The sequence below is a fragment of the Oryx dammah genome, unplaced genomic scaffold (genome assembly GCF_014754425.2).
Source record: "Oryx dammah isolate SB20612 unplaced genomic scaffold, SCBI_Odam_1.1 HiC_scaffold_22, whole genome shotgun sequence".
NCBI lineage: Eukaryota > Metazoa > Chordata > Mammalia > Artiodactyla > Bovidae > Oryx > Oryx dammah.
The window spans coordinates 15,395,190-15,416,147 of NW_024070206.1; the positions used below are offsets into that span (position 1 = coordinate 15,395,190).

Sequence of the window (20,958 nt, forward strand, 5' to 3'; positions counted from 1 at the left end):
TCACAGTCCAACTCTCACATCCATACATGACCACAGGAAAAACCATAGCCTTGACTAGACGGACCTTTGTTGGCAAAGTATTGTCTCTGCTTTCTAGGTTGGTCATAACTTTCCTTCCAAGGAGTAAGCGTCTTTTAATTTCATGGCTGCAATCACCATCTGCAGTGATTTTGGAGCCCCCCAAAATAAAGTCTGACACTATTTCCACGGTTTCCCTATCTATTTGCCACTAAGTGATGGGACCAGATGCCATGATCTTCGTTTTCTGAATGTTGAGCTTTAAGCCAATGTTTTCACTCTCCTCTTTCACTTTCATCAAGAGGCTTTTTAGTTCCTCTTCACTTTCTGCCATAAGGGTGGTGTCATCTGCATATCTGAGGTTCTTGATATTTCTCCTGGTAATCTTGATTCCAGCTTGTGCTTCTTCCAGCCCAGCGTTTCTCATGATGTGCTCTGCATGTAAGTTAAATAAGCAGGGTGACAATAGACAGCCTTGACGTACTCCTTTTCCTATTTGGAACCAGTCTGTTGTTCCATGTCCAGTTCTAACTGTTGCTTCCTGACCTGCATACAGGTTTCTCAAGGGACAGAGCCTTGCTCACTGGAGAAACAGGCACGACTCCCAGGAGGTGGGGTGACAGGACTGGAGGATCTGCCTGGGGTGCCTCTGGAGGCGGAGAGAGCCTTGTGGGGACTGAGTGGAGCTGGAGGGTACCCTCGGGATGGGGAAGGGGCTGGGCTGACCACCACCCTGGGTCTGTGCTTTGCTGGCAGAACAGCTACAGTCTTGCTGATCAGAGCAAGTTTTGATGGGGCTCCTGCTGTAGGGCTGGGACTGGAGGAGGCAAGCAAGGCACCCAGGAGACAAAGTTGATGGAACTCCCTCTCTGGTGTCGACTCTGCACTTGCCCCAGCTAGAGGTGGGGGGGCTCCTGGATCTTGTGCCCTGACCTTGGGCTCTCTGGGCCCAGCCTGCACCAGCTGCTGGGTGTTAGGGCGCTTCCTGTCCTTTGCCCAGCGTCCCTCAGGGGCGCAGTGCTGCCTTCTCACAGCTCGCTCTTGATCATCTCTCTCTACTTTTTTTCCTTTTGATATTTGTGCTTTCCAGGCAAATTTCACCTCTTAGAGGTTTTTCCTCTCTTACTTATTCAGGCTCATTCACTTCACATCTAATAACCTCTCATCCAGTAATTCTCTCATTTAGCTCTTCACTCGATGTGTGGGAACCCCCTCCACATACATACACTACAGGTGATGGATTCATCGGGCAATAACATGAATTATTAGCATTCCTTAAGGGCTCATGAGCCAGGCTCTAACCTAAGCAGGTAATCCTAAAGAAGGATTATCTGATTCAATCCTCACGTTAGTCCTGTTAAACAGATACAGTCCTCCTCATTTAATACACAGAGTGGATGAGTAACTTGTATAGGTTCGCACAATTTGTAAGACCCTTGAAAGAGATATTTCATTCATTTCTGAATTCACAGGACCTGGCATAGAGCCTGACATTAATTGCTGAATGAGTGATGCATACAAAGGGAATCCCCAACTTTTTCCCCAATAATCAATGAATGTCCACTAAACATTCAGCTTTATGCTCATGGAAAGGTTAGGTTACTAAAGAATCATCAGCTATGTTACATGTCCTTAAGGAACTTACAGAACACTGAAAGAGACAAGCATGAAAAATAGGTAAGATTGTGTATAAATACATTAGTCATTGCGAGGCATAGACTATAAATCTTGTAGATTTCAGAGGAGACAGCAATCAGGGTGGTGAGCGGCCAGGTGGGACCCGAGATGGGCTCGGAGAACTTGTGGGTTTCAGAGACTGGATTTAGGGTAACTCTGGGGGACAGGCTGTGGTGTTGAGTCTGGAGGAGCAGGTGATGGGAGCCACTGAAAGCATTTACATTTCTCTTTGTGTTCTGGTTCTGTGAGATCAACAGCCTCTCTGGTCCCAGTTTAGTCTTATGCAGTATGAGTGGGTGGCCAAGGTACTCTTCTCTCTTCCTACCCTGATGACACTGGTCACTGGCCAGGCTTTGCTAGTCCCTCTGGGAAGGGCCCACAGGTCCTGCCAAGGCTCTGGACTGTGGGGGGATGGACGTGAGGCAGGTAAGCCGGAGGCGTGTGTGGGGTGCTGTGCATAGAGGGGGCTGGGGTTATTGGGAGGGGAAAAGAAGAACAAAATCCACAGATGCTTAGGTTCCTTAGAGTCAGCCCTCTGTACCCTGGGGTTTCACATTCACAGCTTCAACCAACCGTGGATGTGGAACCCGCCAATGTGAACCATACCACAGTCATGGGGGCTCACACAACGGAATGTTATTGTCACACGGTTATGGTGGCTGAAGTCTGAGATCAAGGCGTCGGTAGGGTCTGAGGGCCGTGAAGGAGAATCTGCTCCCCGCCGCCCCCTAGCTTCTGGTGGTTTGGGGGTAGTTTTCGACACTCTTTGGCTTGTAGACATCTGCCTTCATCTTAACAGGGTTTTCTCCCTGCGTACATGTCTGTGTCCCTTTTTTATAAAAACACCAGTCATACTGGATTAGGGGTCCATCATACTCAAGTGTGACCTCATCTTTTTAAATTTTTAAATTATTTACTTATTTGGCTGCTCCAGGGCTTAGCTGTGGCACACAGAATCTTCAGTCTTCCTTGCAGAAGGATCTCTCGTGGTGGCATGTGAACTCTTAGTTATGACATGTGGGATCTAGCAGCCTGACCAGGAATGGAACCCAGGCCCCCTGCATTGGGAGCGTGGAGTCTTACCCACTGGACCCCGAGGGATGTCCCCAGTTCCTAACCACTGGACCACCAGGGAAGTCCCCACATGACCTCATCATAATTTAACTAATTACATCTGCAACAACCCTGTTTCCAAATAAGGTCACCCTGGGATTGGACTTCAGTATCTGATTTTTTTGGTATGGGGGGAGGGGACACAATTCAACTCATAGCAGTCAAAGGACCTAACAGGAACCAAGGCCGGGGAGGGCATGACTTGATCAGCGTATAGCTGGACTGGGCTCCAGAGGTTTGGGGAACAGTGTAGAGGGGGCGCTAACCTAGGAGGCACCTGCTCACATAGACTCCGGGCCTGTCCTAGGATGGAGAAAGGAGAACTAGTGGGAGCTCTTGACGGAGCGGTTGGAATGAATGCTAGGATGAGTGAGGGGCCTTCCCCCATATCCACATCACTCCCCTGCTGTCCGAGGAGGGAAGGGGTCTCCACTCTGCAGGCCGTGGTGCTCTGCCTGCAGTCTGAGCGCTGGAGGAAATTGCAAGGCTGGTGTATGCACCCCCTGTGGACCCCATGCTCCTCCTAAAGGTGGCCCCTACCGTGGAATAAACATTGAGCAAATATTTAGCAAAGAGTAGTTGGAAGAGGTGAGATTTTTGGATGGCCTTGGGTGCCCACTCTTGTGGGTCTGGGGCTGAGAGTGGAGGTCTGGAAGGCCAGGCCAGGGAGCAGACTGTTTGGAGGTTGACTGGGGGAGCCCAGCTTCTCTGTGATGCAAGGCTTGATGGGGGTGTGAGGTGGCCACCGACTTGTACCTGGAGCTACTCTGGTTCCTTCTCTGGACCCTCCCCTGGCTAGTGCCCCCATGCGCACCCTCTTCTGTCCCCACCTGAGCACTGGGAGAACCTGGACTCCTCTGGGCCACTCCTTAGCCAGAGGCCTGTGCAGAACCATGAACGTTCCCGGCATCTGGGAGGCTCGTGGGCACCAGGGGCCTTTCAAGGAGGCCAGCCCTCTGCCATCTGTCCGCAGACCCCAACTCACTGCAGTGTCCGCGACTTGCTCCACTAGCTTTCTCTCTTCCCACTTGGAGGTGGAGAGTGTTGGGGGGGGGGTGTTGCTGAGGGAGCAACCCCCGCCCTTGTCCCCAGCAGGCTGCCACCTGCACCATCATTTCTGTTGCCCCCAATGAAAGGCCCCCACAGGCAACTGGGGGATGAACCCACTTCTCTTTTCCCCTGAGGTTCTTCTCATTCAGGGTGAAAGTCACCATCAGGGAAATCATGTGAGTCACTAGTGAGTAAGGATGGAGACCAGGCGAGGAAGTACGTGGAACCTGGTAATTATGCCCATTCATCCTCCTGCAAAGGCTTCCCAGCTGGCAGGCACTTCCGCTCTGAGCTGGGTGGGAAGGGTCCACACCTTCTCTGAGGAGGTCTTCCTGACTACCCGCCGCAGCTCTTCCTGTAGGCCTGGGGATGGCAGAGGACTGTGAGAGGTGGGAGAGGGCACGCTGTGTGCCCCAGGAGGGCCAAACCCCCAGAATCCTGGGGGCCCACCCGCGGTGTTTGCTCAGAAGAGATCCCTGGTCACCTCCCTTGTAGGTGACTTTGAGCGGCCACAGAAAGGTGAACTGTACCACCTGCTGCCTGCCCTGGACTCCCTGCCAGCGCCAGAACAAGCCATGGGACTCATGCCTCGGGCCACTGCAGGTGCCAGGCCTTTTCTGGACCATTCTTCTCCGGAATCCACCTGTTCCCTTATCACTTCCTACTCTGCTGAGATGTCACCTTCTCTGGGAGGAGACCACTCTCCCTGGAGCAGCCCCTCACCCCCAACTCCTTTTCTCTCTTGCCAGCCTTTATTTTTTCCACAGCACTTTTCACCATCTGACACATTACGTGTTGTGTTGCCTGTTAGATTATCTGTCTCACTGTAGTTGAAATGAAGTGTTGCCAAGGCAAGACCTTGCTATTTTCTTCACTGTTGAACCCCAGCCAGGCATGACTCTTCAACAAATGTAGAACAATAAAATAAATATTTGATATATATACATTTATAATGAAATAAAAATAGCATGAATAGATAAAGGGAAGATATCCTGTCAGCTGTGAGGTACAACATAAGTACTTTGCTGATTCATAACAGAAGAGTGGTTATGCATTTTATTTGACAAGCTTGGTGTGAAAGAAATGGCTCATTTCCTCACTTTTCCTTTAATTAAAAAAAAATAGACTAAACCATATCCATCAGCTGGTGGGAAATCTCGTCTGTTTAGTCTGTTGAGGTGCTTTCCCTCCGCCCTTGAAGGGTCGTGTGGGGATCCTGGAGGCTTGTGTGGAATGAAAGTTGCCGGGCTCCCCAGGCCAACCCCCACCTCAGGCAGTCCAGTCACTGCTCCCTGGAAGCTTCTGGAAGTCTGGATCCAGCCTCCCAAGGTGCTCCAAGAAGCAGTCTTCCTGAGGCCCTCTGTCCGTGTAGAGGGGGATGTGAAGAACCCTCACTGGAGACATCGTGGGCTTCCGGCCCTTGAGGAATCTTCTGCTCAGCCACGGTCTCACCTGCCCACCCCAGACCCGCAGGCCCTCCCACCGCCCTCCGGGTTGGCCTCGCAGTTTCTTCAGTGAACTGTGAAGCTTTCAGTCCTCACCACCCACATGGCCCTAAAGTAAGAGGTTGAAAAAGCCAGGTTACCTTTATGGAATGGAGGAGCGAGAACGCACATGAATAATTCAATAGATTAGCCTCCCACGAAAGTTAAGAACTGACGTTTTGTGAATGATTTTCTTCTTTTTTTTTTTTCCAAATAGAGCTGACTCAAGGTTATCTTGTCATAACAGCAGCTCAGTGGTTTACATTCCTAATATATGCTTTGTCTGGAGGGAGGGAAAGGGCAACTTCAGGCCAGGCTCGGGAGCTGCACGCCTGGCCTTCCCCCGTGGCTGCCTTTTGTGATGGTGAGTGTGTCTGCTGCACAGGAGGCAGAGGCTGAGGGTTGTTACTGACCCAGCCCCCAAGATGGAAGACCCCAAGGGGTGCTGAGTCCTGGCACAGGATCCAGCATTTTGGTGGTTGAACTGGGAGTCAAGGCTCTGGCTCCCAGGCCTGGCTTTGCCTCCAGCTGGCTGAGCGGTAACTTCCCATGCTCTGCCTCAGCTTCCTCAGCTGAGATGGGTGCACACACTCTGTCTCCCTCTTTGGACTAGGGTCAACTTCAAACAAGAGGATATAAGTCAGGGCCACTAATGGGGATTCCCCAGGCTGTGGGTAGCTCACAGCAGGGAGTATTTGGTCTACACAGCATTTAAAAATAGGAAAATTAAACATAAAAGTCTGGCTATCCAGCATCTCTTGGAAGGATGAACAAAATGGCAACATAAGGCTCATCTTCCCACATGGCAGCAGTGGGCTGGGGCTCAGGGCACCTACCTGGGCAGGTGTAGCGTGAGATAACCCCTGGTCCCTGCTGCCTTTGCTTCACTCACTCACTTCATCCACCGTCTTCTTCCTTGGTGAACTTTGCTCTCTGGTGGAAGTGAAGCACTTTGTGGGGACGTAAAGTATCGGTTGTTTTGCCCAGGGTGTGTCCCAGGTGAAATGGCCCACGGAGAGTGAAGACAATGAGTGGCTAAGGGAGAGGAAGGGTGTTATGGGACTATTCATCACTTTAGAGGTCAATGTCAGGGAATGAGAGTGGCCTTTCTGGCCAGCACAGGGTCTCTGGGGGGTAAAGGCGTCAAGAAAAAGAGGTGGATTTGGTTCTGTTCTTGGTCAAGGTTGCAGTTAAGAAGGGCTTAAAAGCTGAGCTAAAACTCAACTGCTGCAGCCGCTTCTGGCTGCTGATCCCTAGGCACCGATCCTCACCGGGCCCTGGCCTCTCCGGATGGGGTTGCAGGAGGCCAAAGGGCCAAAGGCTGGTGACCCCCACAGCAGGTCACCAGGCGCTGTGGAGCTTGGGTGGCAGCAGTTACTCAGAAGAAAGCCATGAAACTCTGGAGCGGCTCCTCTCAAATCTCAGCTTGAAAAAACCTCCCCGGCTTGGTTTTCCCAGTTTTTCCTGAGTTCATGCCAACTCTCCTCAATCCCTTCTGTTCGTGCAGCACGAAAAGAGTTACCAGAATGCTTTTGCACCTGCTTTTTCTCACTTGAGAAAGTCCAAGTGTTACTTACTGAGGACCTACTGGGTGCCTCAAAGGGTCTACAAAGTCATTTGTGATCGCTGTATTGCTCAGAGTCTACATTGTTTCTGTGATTATTAAAATAATACATGTTTATCTTAGAGCTTATGGAAAGGACAGCAAAGTATAAATAAGTAGGGGAAGAAATTCCCTCATCATACCACACTCAGTGACATATTCGTTTTAGGGAATGTTTTCTCCTCGCCTTTGCTCTAAGCACTGTTTTTGTAAAAGAAATGAGATCGTAGTGAACGTGTATTCTATTTATTAATTTTTGGCTTAAGTTAATGATTTCCCTGCACCATTTAAAATGACTTCATAGATACAATATTTGGGGGCCCACATGGCCACATGTCATTTAGCACCGTAGTTCCTTAGCCTCTCCCCAGTGCTGGGTATTTAGGATGTTTCCTAATTAATAAAAGACCCCAGACAACTGTCTGTCTGGTTCAAAGCCCTTTGATCTGTCAACGAAAATTCTATTAACCATCAAGTTAAGAAAGAAACAAGGGAATTTTGTTCCAGCCAAACTGAGGATTATAACCTGGGAAGCAGAATCTCAGAAAGCTCTGAGAACTGCTCCACCTTTTAGGAGTTGAAGTCACAGACATATGCATTTAAAAAATATTTATTTTGATTGGAGGTTAATTACTTTACAATGTTGTGGTGGTTTTGGCCATACATTGACATGACTCAGCTATGGGTGTACATGTGTCCCCCCATCCCGAACCCCGCTCCCACCTCCCTCCCCATCCCATCCCTCTGGGTTGTCCCAGTGCACCGGCTTTGAGTGCCCTGTTTCATGCATCAGACTTGGACTGGTCATCTGTTTCACATAAGACATACTCATTTTTGAGACAAAGGATTTTGGATCAGAACAACATACTGACATTTTCCATAAAGTTCACCAAGCGTACACAGTCCAGGTGAACACACACCAAGGAAATAGCAAGTTAGCATGACCCACTGCAGAGCTGGGAAAGAGCACTTTTGTTTTGAGAAGTTACATTGCTAGCATCAGAATAAAGAAAAAGACAACAATCTTTCCGGTTGAGCGGGCACTCCCATCTTACAGGAGCTCTGTCTGCACATTAATGCGGATGAACCCTGCTCATCAGGGAGGGAGAAGGCCCAAACCACAGAGAGATAATTTTATATTTCTTGTCCTGCCTTAAAATATAAATTTTATTTCATCGGATCAAATTTGGATCATTTCCTAAGGATCAGTTTCTAGGAGTATCATGGGGACTGAATGTATAAACACTCTTAAACCTTTTGATACATCTTCCCAAGTTCTTTTACAGAAACATGGGTGACACCAATGACCAGCCCTAGGTATTAACATTACATTTAACTTGTCAACTTGATAGGTTAATAAAAAAGGATTGCTTTAATTTCATTTGCATGTACTTTGGTTATTAGGGGCTTCCCTGGTGGCTGAGACGGTAAAGAATCTGCCTGCAATCCAGGAGACTTGGGTTTGATCCCTGGGTCAGGAAAATCCCCTGAGGAAGGGAATGGCAACCCACTCCAGTATCCTTGCCTAGGAAATCTCATGGTCAGGGGAGCCTGGTAGGCTACAGTCTAGAGGGTCACACAGAGTTGGACACGACTGAGTGACTTACACTTTCACTTTCACACGTGGTTACTAGCGAGGTTAAACCCTCACCACAATTTACCTAGATATTGCATGTGTAAGATTGAAAAAGCAGAAAAGGCTATGGATGTGGAGAGTAAGACTTCTTCTCAGCTGGTGCTCCAACAGCTTTCTTGTCTTCTCTGGCAGAGAACACAGAGTGACATGTGTTTAAATTGTATGTTATTAGATTTAAGCTGTAGGTTATTAGATTTAAGTTTATGCTATTCGATTTAAGCTCTTATATGTATGTTCGCATTTACATATCTGCTTTTGTGGGCTGTTTATATCCTTAGGTTGAGGATTATTTCTTCCTTTTGACAGGTGAGGAAACAGGCTTCAGGAGGTAAAAATGCCAGGAGTCACATGATTGCAAAAGGGAGTAGGCTCTGGGGGCATCTCTATTCAGGAATCTTTGGAGGCAGGAAGGGGACAGCTGCAGGCACAGGTGATGGAGAGGCTCTGGGAGCGCCTTCTTATGCAGCACTGTCTCCCTCATCAGACTTTTGCTGCTGCCTGAAATCCCACCAAAGGCAGGCCCGCAACCTGGCCACCCGGTTTCTGACACCTGGGAAAGGCGGTTTCTGTGGCGAGCACTGCACGGTACACGGGCCAAGCCCTGGCCCTGCAGCCTCTGCTCTGCTTTTCCAGTGCCCTCACCCCCGACCCCACGCCCTGGCCTGTGGCCCTTCAAATCCAGCCTCTCTATGCCTAGTACCCACTGTTAACGGTCCTCCAATTGTATATCCTACAACTCACCTCTTGAGAGTTAGAAACACCTCTGTGTGCACAGCCCTGCTACTGCCCCAAGAAGGTTGGACCCAGTGAGCCATCTGGAGTGTGCCCTCCCGCCCCGTTCCCCAAACACCTTGCTTCTTCCTCTTTCCTGGGACGTGAAAACCTCCTGCTCTAATTTTCATCAAGGATCCTGGAATTTTAGAACCTAAAGCTGCCTGAGTCAGCCCCCTTTTCCACTTGCTTCAGGGCTCTTGGGGAAGACTACTTTACACCTGGTTTACAGGCAACTCTATAAAGGGCTGTTCGGTTCAGTTCAGTTCAGTTGCTCAGTTGTGTCCGACTCTTTGTGACCCCATAGACAGCAGCAGGCCAGGCCTCCCTGTCCATCACCAACTCCCAGAGTTTACCCAAACTAATGCCCGTTGAGTCGAGATGCCATCCAACCATCTCACCCTCTGTCATCCCCTTCACCTCCCGCCTTCAATCTTTCCCAGTATCAGGGTCTTTTCAAATGAGTCAGTTTTTCGCATCAGGTGGCCAAAGTACTGGAGCTTCAGCTTCAGCATCAGTCCTTCCAATGAACACTCAGGTCTATAAAGGACTATCCGCATGTAGGGATGACAGACAAAGAGCAGGCACAGAGGCCCAGTGGCTTAGGGCAGAGTGGGTGGTGCCGAAGGGGCTGTGAGAGAGAGGAGAGTTCAGTTGACAGAGCTGGGGGCTCAAGGAGAAGAAGGCTCTTCAGCTGGACTTTGAACTTTGGGTGGGAGTCAGGTAAATGGGGGATGGGATGAGGTTGAGTGGGAATGCCCAGGGCAAAGGCTTGAGGGTCGAAATGCCCTGGTGGGTCATGAGGCTGAGGTTTCCCTGGGCTGCAGGTCAAGCTGCAGGGCAGCTGCTGGAAGGGCCCCTGAGTTGAGGGTTTGGAACTTGTCCTTTGGCAGTGGGGATTCTTGGAAGGTTCTGGAACAGAGGAGGTGGCTGCTGGCATGGTCATTAGGAAGCAGCTCTGAGAGAATGTGGGGGTACACGGAGACCGGAGATGAACTTGGAGGTAGCTGGCTTCCATGCTCTACTGACCTGAGGAATGTAGGAAAGACAGTGACTCCAGTGTCCGCCTGCAGAGCCCGAGGAGGCCATGGCTGGAAGCATATATATTTTTAATCCAATCCATATATTTTAATAACCCTTCATAATATTGGGGGGATATTATTAATGCTCAAAATACTTCAAGCTAGGCTTCAGAAGTACATGAATTGAGAACTTCCAGATATACAAACTGGATTTAGAAAAGGCAGAGGAACCAGAGATCAAACTGGCAACATCTGCTGAATCATAGGAAAAGCAAAGGAATTCCAGAAAAACATCTACTTCTGCTTCATTGACTACACTAAAGCTTTTGACTGTGCAGATCACAGCGAACTGTAGAAATCTTCCTGACCCAGGAATCAAACTGGGGTCTACCTGCATTGCAGGCAGATTCTTTCCTAACTGAGCTATCAGCAAATGGCCCTTCTGTGTCACAGTTCCTGGTAAAATATAGTAATTGATGTTTTCTTAGTAGTTTGTCACTTCTGCAACCCTGGGAGGGACTGTCTTGTGAAGGGATACCCTGTCTCAGCAGCCAGCCTGGGCAAGAGAGTGGTGATGTTGCTGGCTGACCCACTTGGTGGAGGACATGAGTCTTGCTGGCTGGACTCTTTCTAAAGAGCCTGGGAGTTTTCTAGCTGGCTGCTGGGCTGGGAATTGCTTGAATGCCCTTGTGAATCAGCTAATTTGCAAAATTTCGGGTGGAAATACTAGTTTTCTTGGCCAATAGGTATTCTGGTACGGATTTTAGGTTGGTTTTTAGAGTCAGAAGGTGCTGTATTTAGGATGGCCACTTGATAGCCTTGTGACCTTGGGCAAGTTACCAAACCTGTCTGAGCTACACATTTCATCAACTATAAGTGCAGAGAATGGGATTTGCCACATGAAGCTGTTGTAGGAATGGAAAGCATGTATGTGAAGGGCTCACAAAATGTTTCCCCTCCTAATAAACCAAATCCAAATTCTTTCTAAGAAATAGCTAATAATATTTCCTCCAAATATCTCTTTGAAAGGAAATGTAACCCCTTCAAATCAATAAACAGATAAATGAATAGTTTATTTTATAGATGCTCACAATGTATTTATAAATGTATATATGATGTTGTTTAGTCACTAAGTCATATCCAACTCTTTGTGACCCCACGGACCTTAGCCCACCAGGCTCCTCTGTCTATGGGATTTCCCAGGCAAGAATACTAGAGTGAGTTGCCATTTCCCTCTTCAGAGGATTTTCCCGACCCAGGGATCAAACCTGAGTCTCCTGCTTGGCAGGTAGATTCTTTACCATTGAGCCAACATGGAAGCCCGAATATGTGATGGGTTTATAGAAGTATGCAATATTTGTATTGTGGACAGATAAGTATATAAAGGGACTTCTCCGATGGTCCAGTGGCTAAGACTCTGAGCTCCCAAGGCAGGGGGCCTGGGTTCGATCCCTGATCAGGGAACTAGATCCCACATGTCGCATCTAAGACCTGATACAGCCAAATAAATAAATAAATATTTGGGCTTCCTTGGTGACTCAGACGGTAAAGCATCTGCCTGCAATGTGGGAGACCTGGGTTGGATCCTTGGGTTGGGACAATCCCCTGGAGAAGGAAATGGCAACCCACTACTGTTGCCTGGAAAATTCCATAGATGGAGGAGCGTGGTAGGCTACTGTCCATGGGGTGGCAAAGAGCTGGACACGACTGAGCGACTTCACTGGTTCAAGAATATAAAGATCTTGAGCCAGAACAAGTGCAATGCTGCTGCTGTCCCTGAACACGCTGGGAACTGCAGGGCACTTTGCTGCAGCTTCAGGCTCTGTCCTGCGAGTTGGGCCTGTTCTGCCCCCAGTTCCGCTCTGCTGTGGAGGCGGAGAGCGTGGACAGAGAATCCGAGTCACTCGGCAAAGCATCCACTGAGCACCTCACGTGTGCGGCCCTTCTGCTCACAGGGCCCCAAGGGCCTCTTCCGCCCAGCGTGTGGCTGGAAACCAGGCTGACTCACAGGCAGGAGGCGACCTGTCTTGCCATCGAGGACACAGCTCAGCCCGGTGATACTTCCGGCCAAGCACTTTGGAGACATCGAGACCGCTCTCCTGGCTCAAAAGATAGCAACAGAGGCCAAGAGAGATGTGGAGACTTCCTTGGGGTCACTCAGCTCATTAGCGGCTGGTCCGGGTGGACCAGAGCCCAGCTCTGACCACCATCCCTGCCCTGTTCCCCTTAGCATAGAGGCTGTTTATTAAAGGGCTTTATTTTTAGGGGTTTAAGAGTTTTATTTTTGTTTGTTTTATTCTCCACTTTCACGGTGAAGTTTATCCCGCGTGCCAGAGTCTTTGATGGGACTTGAATATTCACATTTGAGGGCTAAGCCAGCCTCTAGGAGGTGCACTGGAGCTCAGTGTGGTGGGCAGGAGTTCCCTACAGGGGACGTTTGGCAATGTCTGGAGACAGTTTTGGTCATCACAGCAGGAGGGTGGGTCAGGAGGTGCTGCGGGCCTCAGAGGGTAGAAATCAGGGATGCTGCTCACTAGGGGTGCACAGGACACCCCCCAACAAGCACTGTGCAGCCCCAAATGGCAGCAGCGCCAGACCGAGCTGCCCTGGTGATGAGGCAGCAGCACTCCTTTGGTCTGTAGCCTTCTGTTTGGTCCTGGGCAGGTTCCCTCCGAGAAACCCAGCCATGGCCAAAGCTTTGGGGCAGCGTGGCTGGGACCAGGCGTGCACAGTAAGCCTCTTTTCAGGTCTGCGCAGCTGTTTTCAGCCTAGTATCTCCCTGCATGAGGCCAGCAGCGCAGAGCTCCTCTGGGTCAAGCCTCCTGCCATCTGTCTATCTTGGGGGCAGGTAGAGGGCCCAGCCTGCTTGGGCTTAAGGCAGGGGCCCTGGGGGCATGGAGGTGGGTAGTAGCTGATGTTCCTTATGAACCTAAAGCAATTTTCCTGCCCGCCACTCCATTTTGCACCCTTATCTTCTGCGGCCCCGGCACCACACCTTCCAAAGCTTTCTAGATCTGTGTCCAGAGAATAGATTTGCTTCTTACAAGCAGTCGGGCTCCTCTCTCTGGCCTAAGGCAAGTGACCCATCTGCTTTTGCTCCTCCAGAGTGTTGTCGCTGACCCCCTTCCATGCCTCCTCTCCATCTGTACTCAGGCCCTTATTATGCCTTTGCTGCGTTTCAGTCTGGCTGGGGGAGGGAGCGAAGAGGACCAGGTGTGTTGAGCTCATCTCTTAAACAGGAGGCCTGTCCTTCTGTGTTGGAAAACTAGATTTCATCAAAAGCTTTGCTGTGTGTCTGGCCTCTGAGGAAGGCAGAGAGCTGAGGAGCTGGAGCGAGTTGCTGGAGGCGGAATTGAAGGATGCTCCAGACAGGGCATAGAGGAGCTCGGTGACCTTGATCTCACTAAGCCTCAGTGTCTCTGCACGTATGATGATGCCTAACCCTGGCCTGCCCATCCAGGTGAACTGAGGGCACGGAAGTGGACCAGAAGAGAACCCTGTAAAGGACTCTGGTTTATCGTGGTCATCCTTCTGGATGGACAGCACTCTCGTCTCCATTAGGCGCGGTCAAGGCGGTGTGTCATGTGGCACACGCTGGACCACGGCTCCCCAGTGACGGGCTTACCCAGCACGTGAGCATCAGTACCGACTGACTCGTTCTCTTGCCAGAGGCCTCCAGTTTGGTTGGCAGAGTGGCGACCAGCTGGCCAATTGGACGGGGCTCTTTAATGTCACGGACGACCCAGCAGTGCAGAGCGGCAGTGACTCCAGTTCCAGGTACAGACCCCCGGTGAACAACCAGGGTGGGGGGAAAGCTCTTCTCGGGGCGACCTTGCGGCCTCTGCCCCTCTGGGCTGCTCTCAGAGAAGAAGCAGTCTCAGTGCAATGGCCCAGAGCTCACCCTGGCATCTGACCTGGGCTGCTTAGATAGGAGGGTGAGGGCCAGGGCCCAGCCAGAGCAAAGCAGGGACTCGCCGCCCCCTCTTTTGGAATGAGTCTGGGTCTCCAGCCTCCATTTGAGGTGGGGGCAATATTCCACCCCTCCTGGAAGGATTTTGGGGTGTGTAGTTATGTGTCAGGGTGACATCAGGGTGGGCAAAGACCATTGGTTTCCCACTCCTCTGAAATCCACTGAGCAGGCTGTCCCTACTCTGCCCAGCCTTGGCTGGGCTGACCTTGGCTGTACTAAGTTGCTCAGTCATGTCCAACCCTATGGACTGTAGCCCACCAGGCTCCTCTGTCCATGGGATTCTCCAGGCAAGAATAGTGGAGTGGGTTGCCTTTTCCTCCTCCAGAGGATCTTCTCAAACCAGGGGTCAAACCCACATCTCTTATGTCTCCTGAGGTGGCAGACGGTCTCTTTACCACTGGTGCCACCTGGGAAGCCCTTGACCTTGGTTGGGGAAGAACCATCTTCATCAAGATATGATCCTGAGAACTGACATTTATACCATCACATGGTTATTTCTTCTTGATCTGCTGTAGTGTTTGGAGCTAAAATCAGTAATGAGGGGCATTCTGTATATCCAGGAGAGGGAACTATTTGTAGAACAAATGAAAATGGAGTATTCTCAGGTGGAGCACACTCATTGTGGGTAGGGTGGGGGTGGGTTGCGGCGGGGGTGGTCATTTCGGGGAATTTTTTAAAGACAAGGTGGGATGCTCTCTCTGCTTGAAGGAGGGTGTGGCTGCAACCTACCCACTAAGGTTTTCTCCGGGCTAAGTTATTTGGTTTCTTAATTTTTGCGTTTCTAAGTGCAGGCTAACTATTAGATTAGTTTCCCTGGGAGACGCCTGGGTTTTTGTTGCTGTTAATTTTGACACTAAAAAAATCAAATTGACCCTGCAGAAGAGAAGTAGTATGTTTTTCAGGGGCTTCAATCTGCATGATTTTATCCAATGCTTTGAAAAAAGAGAAGATGTGGCCCCAGTGTCAGATGCCGATGGGGGAGGTGAACAGACAGGCCTTGGGGTGTGGGGCAGCCACGGGCCACGGCCTAGAGTCAGGGTCTTACTCGGACTCTTTAGGAGCCTAGTTCTTTCCATTTATCTGTGGTGGGAGCCCTGGCCTGCCACTTGGCGCCTGGGATTGTCACCCAGTGAGAGGACAAGTCCCGACTTGTCTGTTCCATACGTTGAGCTTCCAACATTGGCTTCTGCTGTGTGACCCGCCCACCCAGATGCCCTGGGGTGTCTAGGTAAGTCTGCAGGTGTCTGTCTCCCTGGGAAGGACTCCCTGAAGGGTTCACAGAGAGGGTTTGGCTAGAAAATCCTAATCAGCTGAGTAAGACGGAAGAGGCCCTTGGGAGGCTGTTCTGGGCAGATGTCCTGGGCTGGGGCTGAGACCACTGCACAGATTCTGTTTCTGACTTTTCTACTGCCAGCAGCTTTTGTCTCTTTGTTCTTTCCCTGCAATTTCGTCTCTAATTTCTCTGCCTTTCTCTCCCTACCTAGTCTCTGCTCTTCCTTTCCTCCTGCCACCCTCTCTGGGTCCCCTTTTCTTTCTCAGTCCCTGTGTCCGGCCTCTCTCCTCCTCCCTCTCATCTCCCTTGGCCTTGGTCCTCTCTCCCGCTCTCAGCAGCGCAGGTCAGCCTCCCCTCCCTGTCTCCCCAGGCCCCTCAGGTTCAAACACACCACCCCTCCATCAGGTGCTCTTTACTCCACATCGTCACCAGCTGAGCTGGTTTCCTTCCAGAGAGCCGCCGTTTGACCAAGAGCCCCCTGAGCCCCTTAATAAATGTGATGACCACACATTCCAAGTTCTTCTTGGGCACTGCCAACTCAGATCCCAATTTCTGAGTGACCTCTAAATGCCCCACATAGGTGAGAAAACACAGTATGTCTTTCCCACGTGCAGAAAATAATGGCTCATGTAATTAGAACCGACCTGTGTGTTGGAGATTCTTTCCCTTGGTGTGGGAGCAGCTTCTGCCTTCGTTAAAATGGACAGAACAGCTCCTCGCAGCAGATGTGCAGACTTGGGGGAGGACCTGATGACCCTGGGAAAGGACTCTGCCGAGTGAAAGTGCATCATCCCAGCAGACAACTGTCCGTGCCTGAAATACGGGATGAGCTTCGTGGTATTATTTGCCTACTGAATAATTCAGCGCATGCCATATTTTGCTATCTGTAGCTGTGTGGAGGGTTGAAGTGTGGTACACCGGAAGTCATTTATTATTAACACCCGTTGGAAGGGAGGTCAGGAGGTACCATTTATAACAGAGGATAAAGATGGGCAAAAAAAAGCAATGACTCATAAGTTATGTACTCAACCAGGAGCCACAAGGAGAAGGAGCAGGTCCAAATGATCGGTCTGGAACACTCCAAACAGGACCACAAAGAAAATCCAGGTCAGATGATGCTCATAAAGGCTGTGGCCAGGTCTTCACTTTGGACACAAGCTGGGGAAGTCCAGCTGGCAAGTGTGTGAGTTACAAAATATACATTGACATATAGCTTTGTTAATTTCAGGTCTAGATCTAAAAGTGTCCAATAGGCATCTAAGGAGAACTGCTGTAGAGAGCAGATAGGAATAATTGGTAATCAGCAAGTGCTTCTATTTAAGTGGCTGCCTTGATAGAGCAGGAAGGTCTTTGAAAAGAGTTCTCATCATCTTCAGATTGGGTGTTTGTGTTTCTATCTCCCCACCTAGGCAGTGATTTTGCTTCTCCCTCTTTGAATTTTCAGCACCCAGTATGGCACCAGCTCAATAAATGTTAATCGAATAAAGGATGAATTAAGCAAGGACAAAGTAAAGACTGTTGGTAAGAATGCAGACTTCAACGTTAGTGTCCCTGAATTCTCCCTTAGAGATTTATTCCTTTGGATTAAACCTTGTCTTCTCCGGGCAGTATCCTTGAAAATTAATCCCTGGGGAGGGGAAACATTTTGGAATCATAAACTCATTCACAGTTTAGAATGACCAGAGAATTTTTTCTCTTGAGTAGGTGGTCAGGTAGTCTGAGAATCTGGGTGGCAGTGTAGGAAAAAGGAGACTGAAGGTGGGGGTGTGTGTGTGGATAAAAACAGAAGGCAGTGAAGGCAGATGATATACTTTTGCAATAACTGACTGAGAGCCGCCCCTCAGCCCTGCCCCCCACCCCATACCACCCCCACCACTACGGAGTATGGCAATTCTGACAAGGGCAAGATGGGGGAGGGGAAGGGGGGGTGAAGGGCTCTTGTCCTCTCAGCTCACTGCTTTCACCTCTCCAGCCTGGCCAGCTTCTTGCAAACCCAGTGACCATCTGGAGGGCAGGGGAGGCATAGCGCCCACCTGCCAAAGTGGGCAGCAGTGCCCACTGCCTCGGGACACCACAGGGAAATGTCACCCAATCTTAGGGGCTGAAGGCAGCTGAGGCAGAAGTCCCCCAGGTGCTAACTCGAAGCCTGGTCTGTAGTCACCACGCAAAAGACTTCACTCAGCTTCCGTCAGATGGTTCCTGATCCGTGCCCCAGTCCTTGTCCTCCTCCAGGATCCACTTTCCACTCCAGTGCCTCCTGGAAGCTTTCCCTGATAGCCACTTTTCCTCCACGTTCTGTAAGATGTGTCTGCATCAGGGTTGGGGGTGGGGGGTGAGTGAAAGTGAAAGTCGCTCAGTTGTGCCTGACTCTTTGCGATCCCAATAGTCCATGGAATTCTCTAGGCTAGAATACTGGAGTGGGTCTATCCTTTCCCTTTCCCAGGGGATCTTCCCAACCCAGAATTCAAACCAGGATCTCCTGCATTTGCAGGTGGATTCTTTACCAACTGAGTATCAGGGAAGGAAGCAATTTCTATCATCACATACACACACAGAGAACTCCCCAGCCAGTGCACGTGAGCCCCTCTACACTTGCTCAGGCCTTCCCCAAATCCCAAGGAAGCTCCTGTGCCAGAGAACGGGGCTGGCCCACCTGTGCGTGCAGTGTCAGGGCCCTCCGAACCTTCTTACTTCAGACCCAGCCCACAGGCAGCCCCTCCTCCCAGGGTGCATACAACCTTGGCCCCCTGGTCCGGAACCGCATGGCAGGAGATGGTTTGCAAAGACAGGGAAGGACCACCTCTAGAGCAGAGCTGAGGACAGAGTTTCCCTGCACTGCTGGGCTTCCACTTGGGGTGCTGGGGACTTCCCACGGGGAAAGAAGCACCAGCACAGGAGAAGCAGGCAGGCCCCAAACTGGCGACACAGTCGCCGCTCTGCTCCGCAGAACAGCAGGTCCAGTGAATGTGTGTTTCTTTCTGAAAGAAAGAGCCTTTCTTTCTGGGTCAAGGTCTGCATTCCAGGCGAGCGTGTATGCCTGGGGTGTGGAATCATCATATTTCAGAGCTGGAAGGAACTTGACTGAATTGAATTTAACATTTTATTATGCTGTCTTGAATTGTTCCCTAATTGTTTCATGACAGTGTATAATTAGGGAATAAATTGTGTGATGCAGCTGGCGAGGGCTCCAGGAGCCTAGGGTACAAGTCGGAGGTGCTTCCGTGGAGGGGAGGGACTTGGATTGGACGTGGACAGGCGATGATGCCATTGCTGAGCGCTACTAGGGGCTGGGTGTGTGCCAGGCATGGTGCTGGGTTACCCTCAGACCTTTGAGGGGGGTGCTGTCATTGCCCCCATTTTACAGATGAGGAACTGAGTCCCCACTTCCAGTTGGCAGTGGGTGGTGGAGCTGGAACACACTCCTTGCTCTGTAACTCTTGAGTCCCAGCACTCGTGGGCCATGCAGAGGGATTCTACTTTCTGGGCTGTGGATAGACATCCAAGGTTGGGTTAGGTTGGATCTCCTTGGCTGTCCTTGCCAAGTCATCCCAGCTCCTGGCTGTTAGACTGGACTAAAATGACCGTATTGATCTAAGTAGGTAATTGACATGCACGTTTTCTCCCAGTGCTGCCATGAGCACTATAGGCAAGAAAAGACAATCTTTAGGGTCTCTCATCCCCTCCTCTCCTGTCTCTTTCCCACTTTTGACCTTCTGCGCTCTCCTTCACCCCCAGCCTCTATGCTTTGTGTACCTTCCGTCTCCTCCTGGGGGTCCTGGATTTCAAAGAGGAGCCCTGGGTGGCAAGGTTAGCCCAAGGGAAAAACTTTTCCACGGAGGACTTACAGAGGAGGTGTGGTGACAGCTTTGAGGGGTGGGGTCTGCACGTCTGCATCTGAGTGCAGGCTGGCTTAGCATAAGCCTTTTGGGTCAATTTTTGCTTCTGAGGAAAAGGACATACATAAATAAATAAGAGGTTAGGTGAGTAGTCTGAATTTGGGGGTCACCTGCATCAACAGGAGTATTGTGAGAGAATCAGATTATCGAGAGAGAGGATGGAGAGTGATCAGCAGTCTTTGGATGGAGTTGCCTCCTTATTTGGTTGAGTTTAAAATGGAAAAATTCCTCCTGTGGTTCTGATATGCTATCTGGATGTTCTTCTTTGCTTTTTAACTGCCAGATTTTTCTATGAATATCCCTTAAGTTTAGCAGATTATTTGGAATGAAACTACTTAAAAAAAAAAGATTCCTCATTCTATTAATTTATTTTAAATAATGGGTGAAAAATAAATAACCAGAACTCTTGGGCTCCATCTAAGTAAGATGGCACTGCTTCTCCCTTTCCTCCCACGCACCCAGTGTGGGCTTCTGGCGGCAGGCAGAGGAGGCCGACTGTGAAAGCAGGGCGGTTGGGGCCCCGAGAGGCCTCAGATGGTGTCATTCTGTGAGCTCTCCTGGCCACCAAGCTTTGTGGCCCTTGGCTGTGTCTGAATTGAGTCTCCTGGTCAAATAACCACCGACATGAGCCTTTTTGGGCCTCAGTTGCCTCCTCCTCTGTGAAACTCCCACTTTGCTCCGTCACCAGCGGGGTCCCCTGGTGGGCTCACAGCTAGGCAGGAGGGTCCCCTTGGGGCTGGCTTTTCACATCAGATGACCCTGGCCCTACCCCTTTCTCCCTCTGTCCCTCCCTCCAGCGGTCCATTCTTCCTCCTCTCCTTCATGGCTCCCATGCTTCCTGCCTCCTGGACCATCATCAGGAATTTCATACTAGTCCCTTAGCAAAGACAGGAGGCCACAGAAAGGAGTGAGAATGGAAGGAAATGGAGAATGGAAAGGACAGGGGCTCTGGGGTCTGGTTAAGAGGACCAGCATCCGTCTGGGAATCAGTTTAGGGAATGCTTAGAAGGGAAGACCGCTAGGCTCTCCAGGTGCCCACGCCATGTAGCCATGCATAGCCCGCAACCCCTTCTTCGATGTCGGTGGAGGCTGTGCTGGGACCGTGGGCAGTGGGGCTCCTGGAGCCTCGAAGAGAGGCCGGTCCTTCGTTGCAGGCCTCCCCTCTGGGCCTGCAAACCTTCCCTCCCTCATGCTCAGCTGCGGCTCCTTGATTTACCTTCCGGAACCTCCTAGACACTTCCGTCTGCTCTTCGTCCAGCAGCTCCTTCACACGTCACGGAATCCCATTCTCTCACCTGAGACCCACTCCTTATACGCTCACTGTCTTAGTCTGTGCGGGCTGCTCTGATGAAATACCACACACCAGGAGGCTCATCAACAACAGGGATTTGCTTTCCGCAGTTCTGGAGGCCGGGAGTCTGAGCCTGTGTGGTCGCCAGCACGGT

General features: G+C 50.5%; 1 protein-coding gene across 2 annotated transcripts in view; it reads left to right on the forward strand.

Moving 5' to 3' along the window:
• The window catches only part of ST8SIA5 (ST8 alpha-N-acetyl-neuraminide alpha-2,8-sialyltransferase 5), a 74,289-nt gene that overhangs the window by 13,985 nt on the left and 39,346 nt on the right, over positions 1–20,958 (forward strand). The window contains exon 2 of one of the 2 annotated variants that reach the window (XM_040264544.1): positions 14,044–14,151. The exons of the other annotated variant lie outside the window; for it this stretch is intronic. Coding sequence (XP_040120478.1) covers positions 14,044–14,151 — 108 coding nt within the window. The remainder of the gene's footprint in view (positions 1–14,043; positions 14,152–20,958) is intronic. 2 annotated transcript variants of the gene reach the window in all.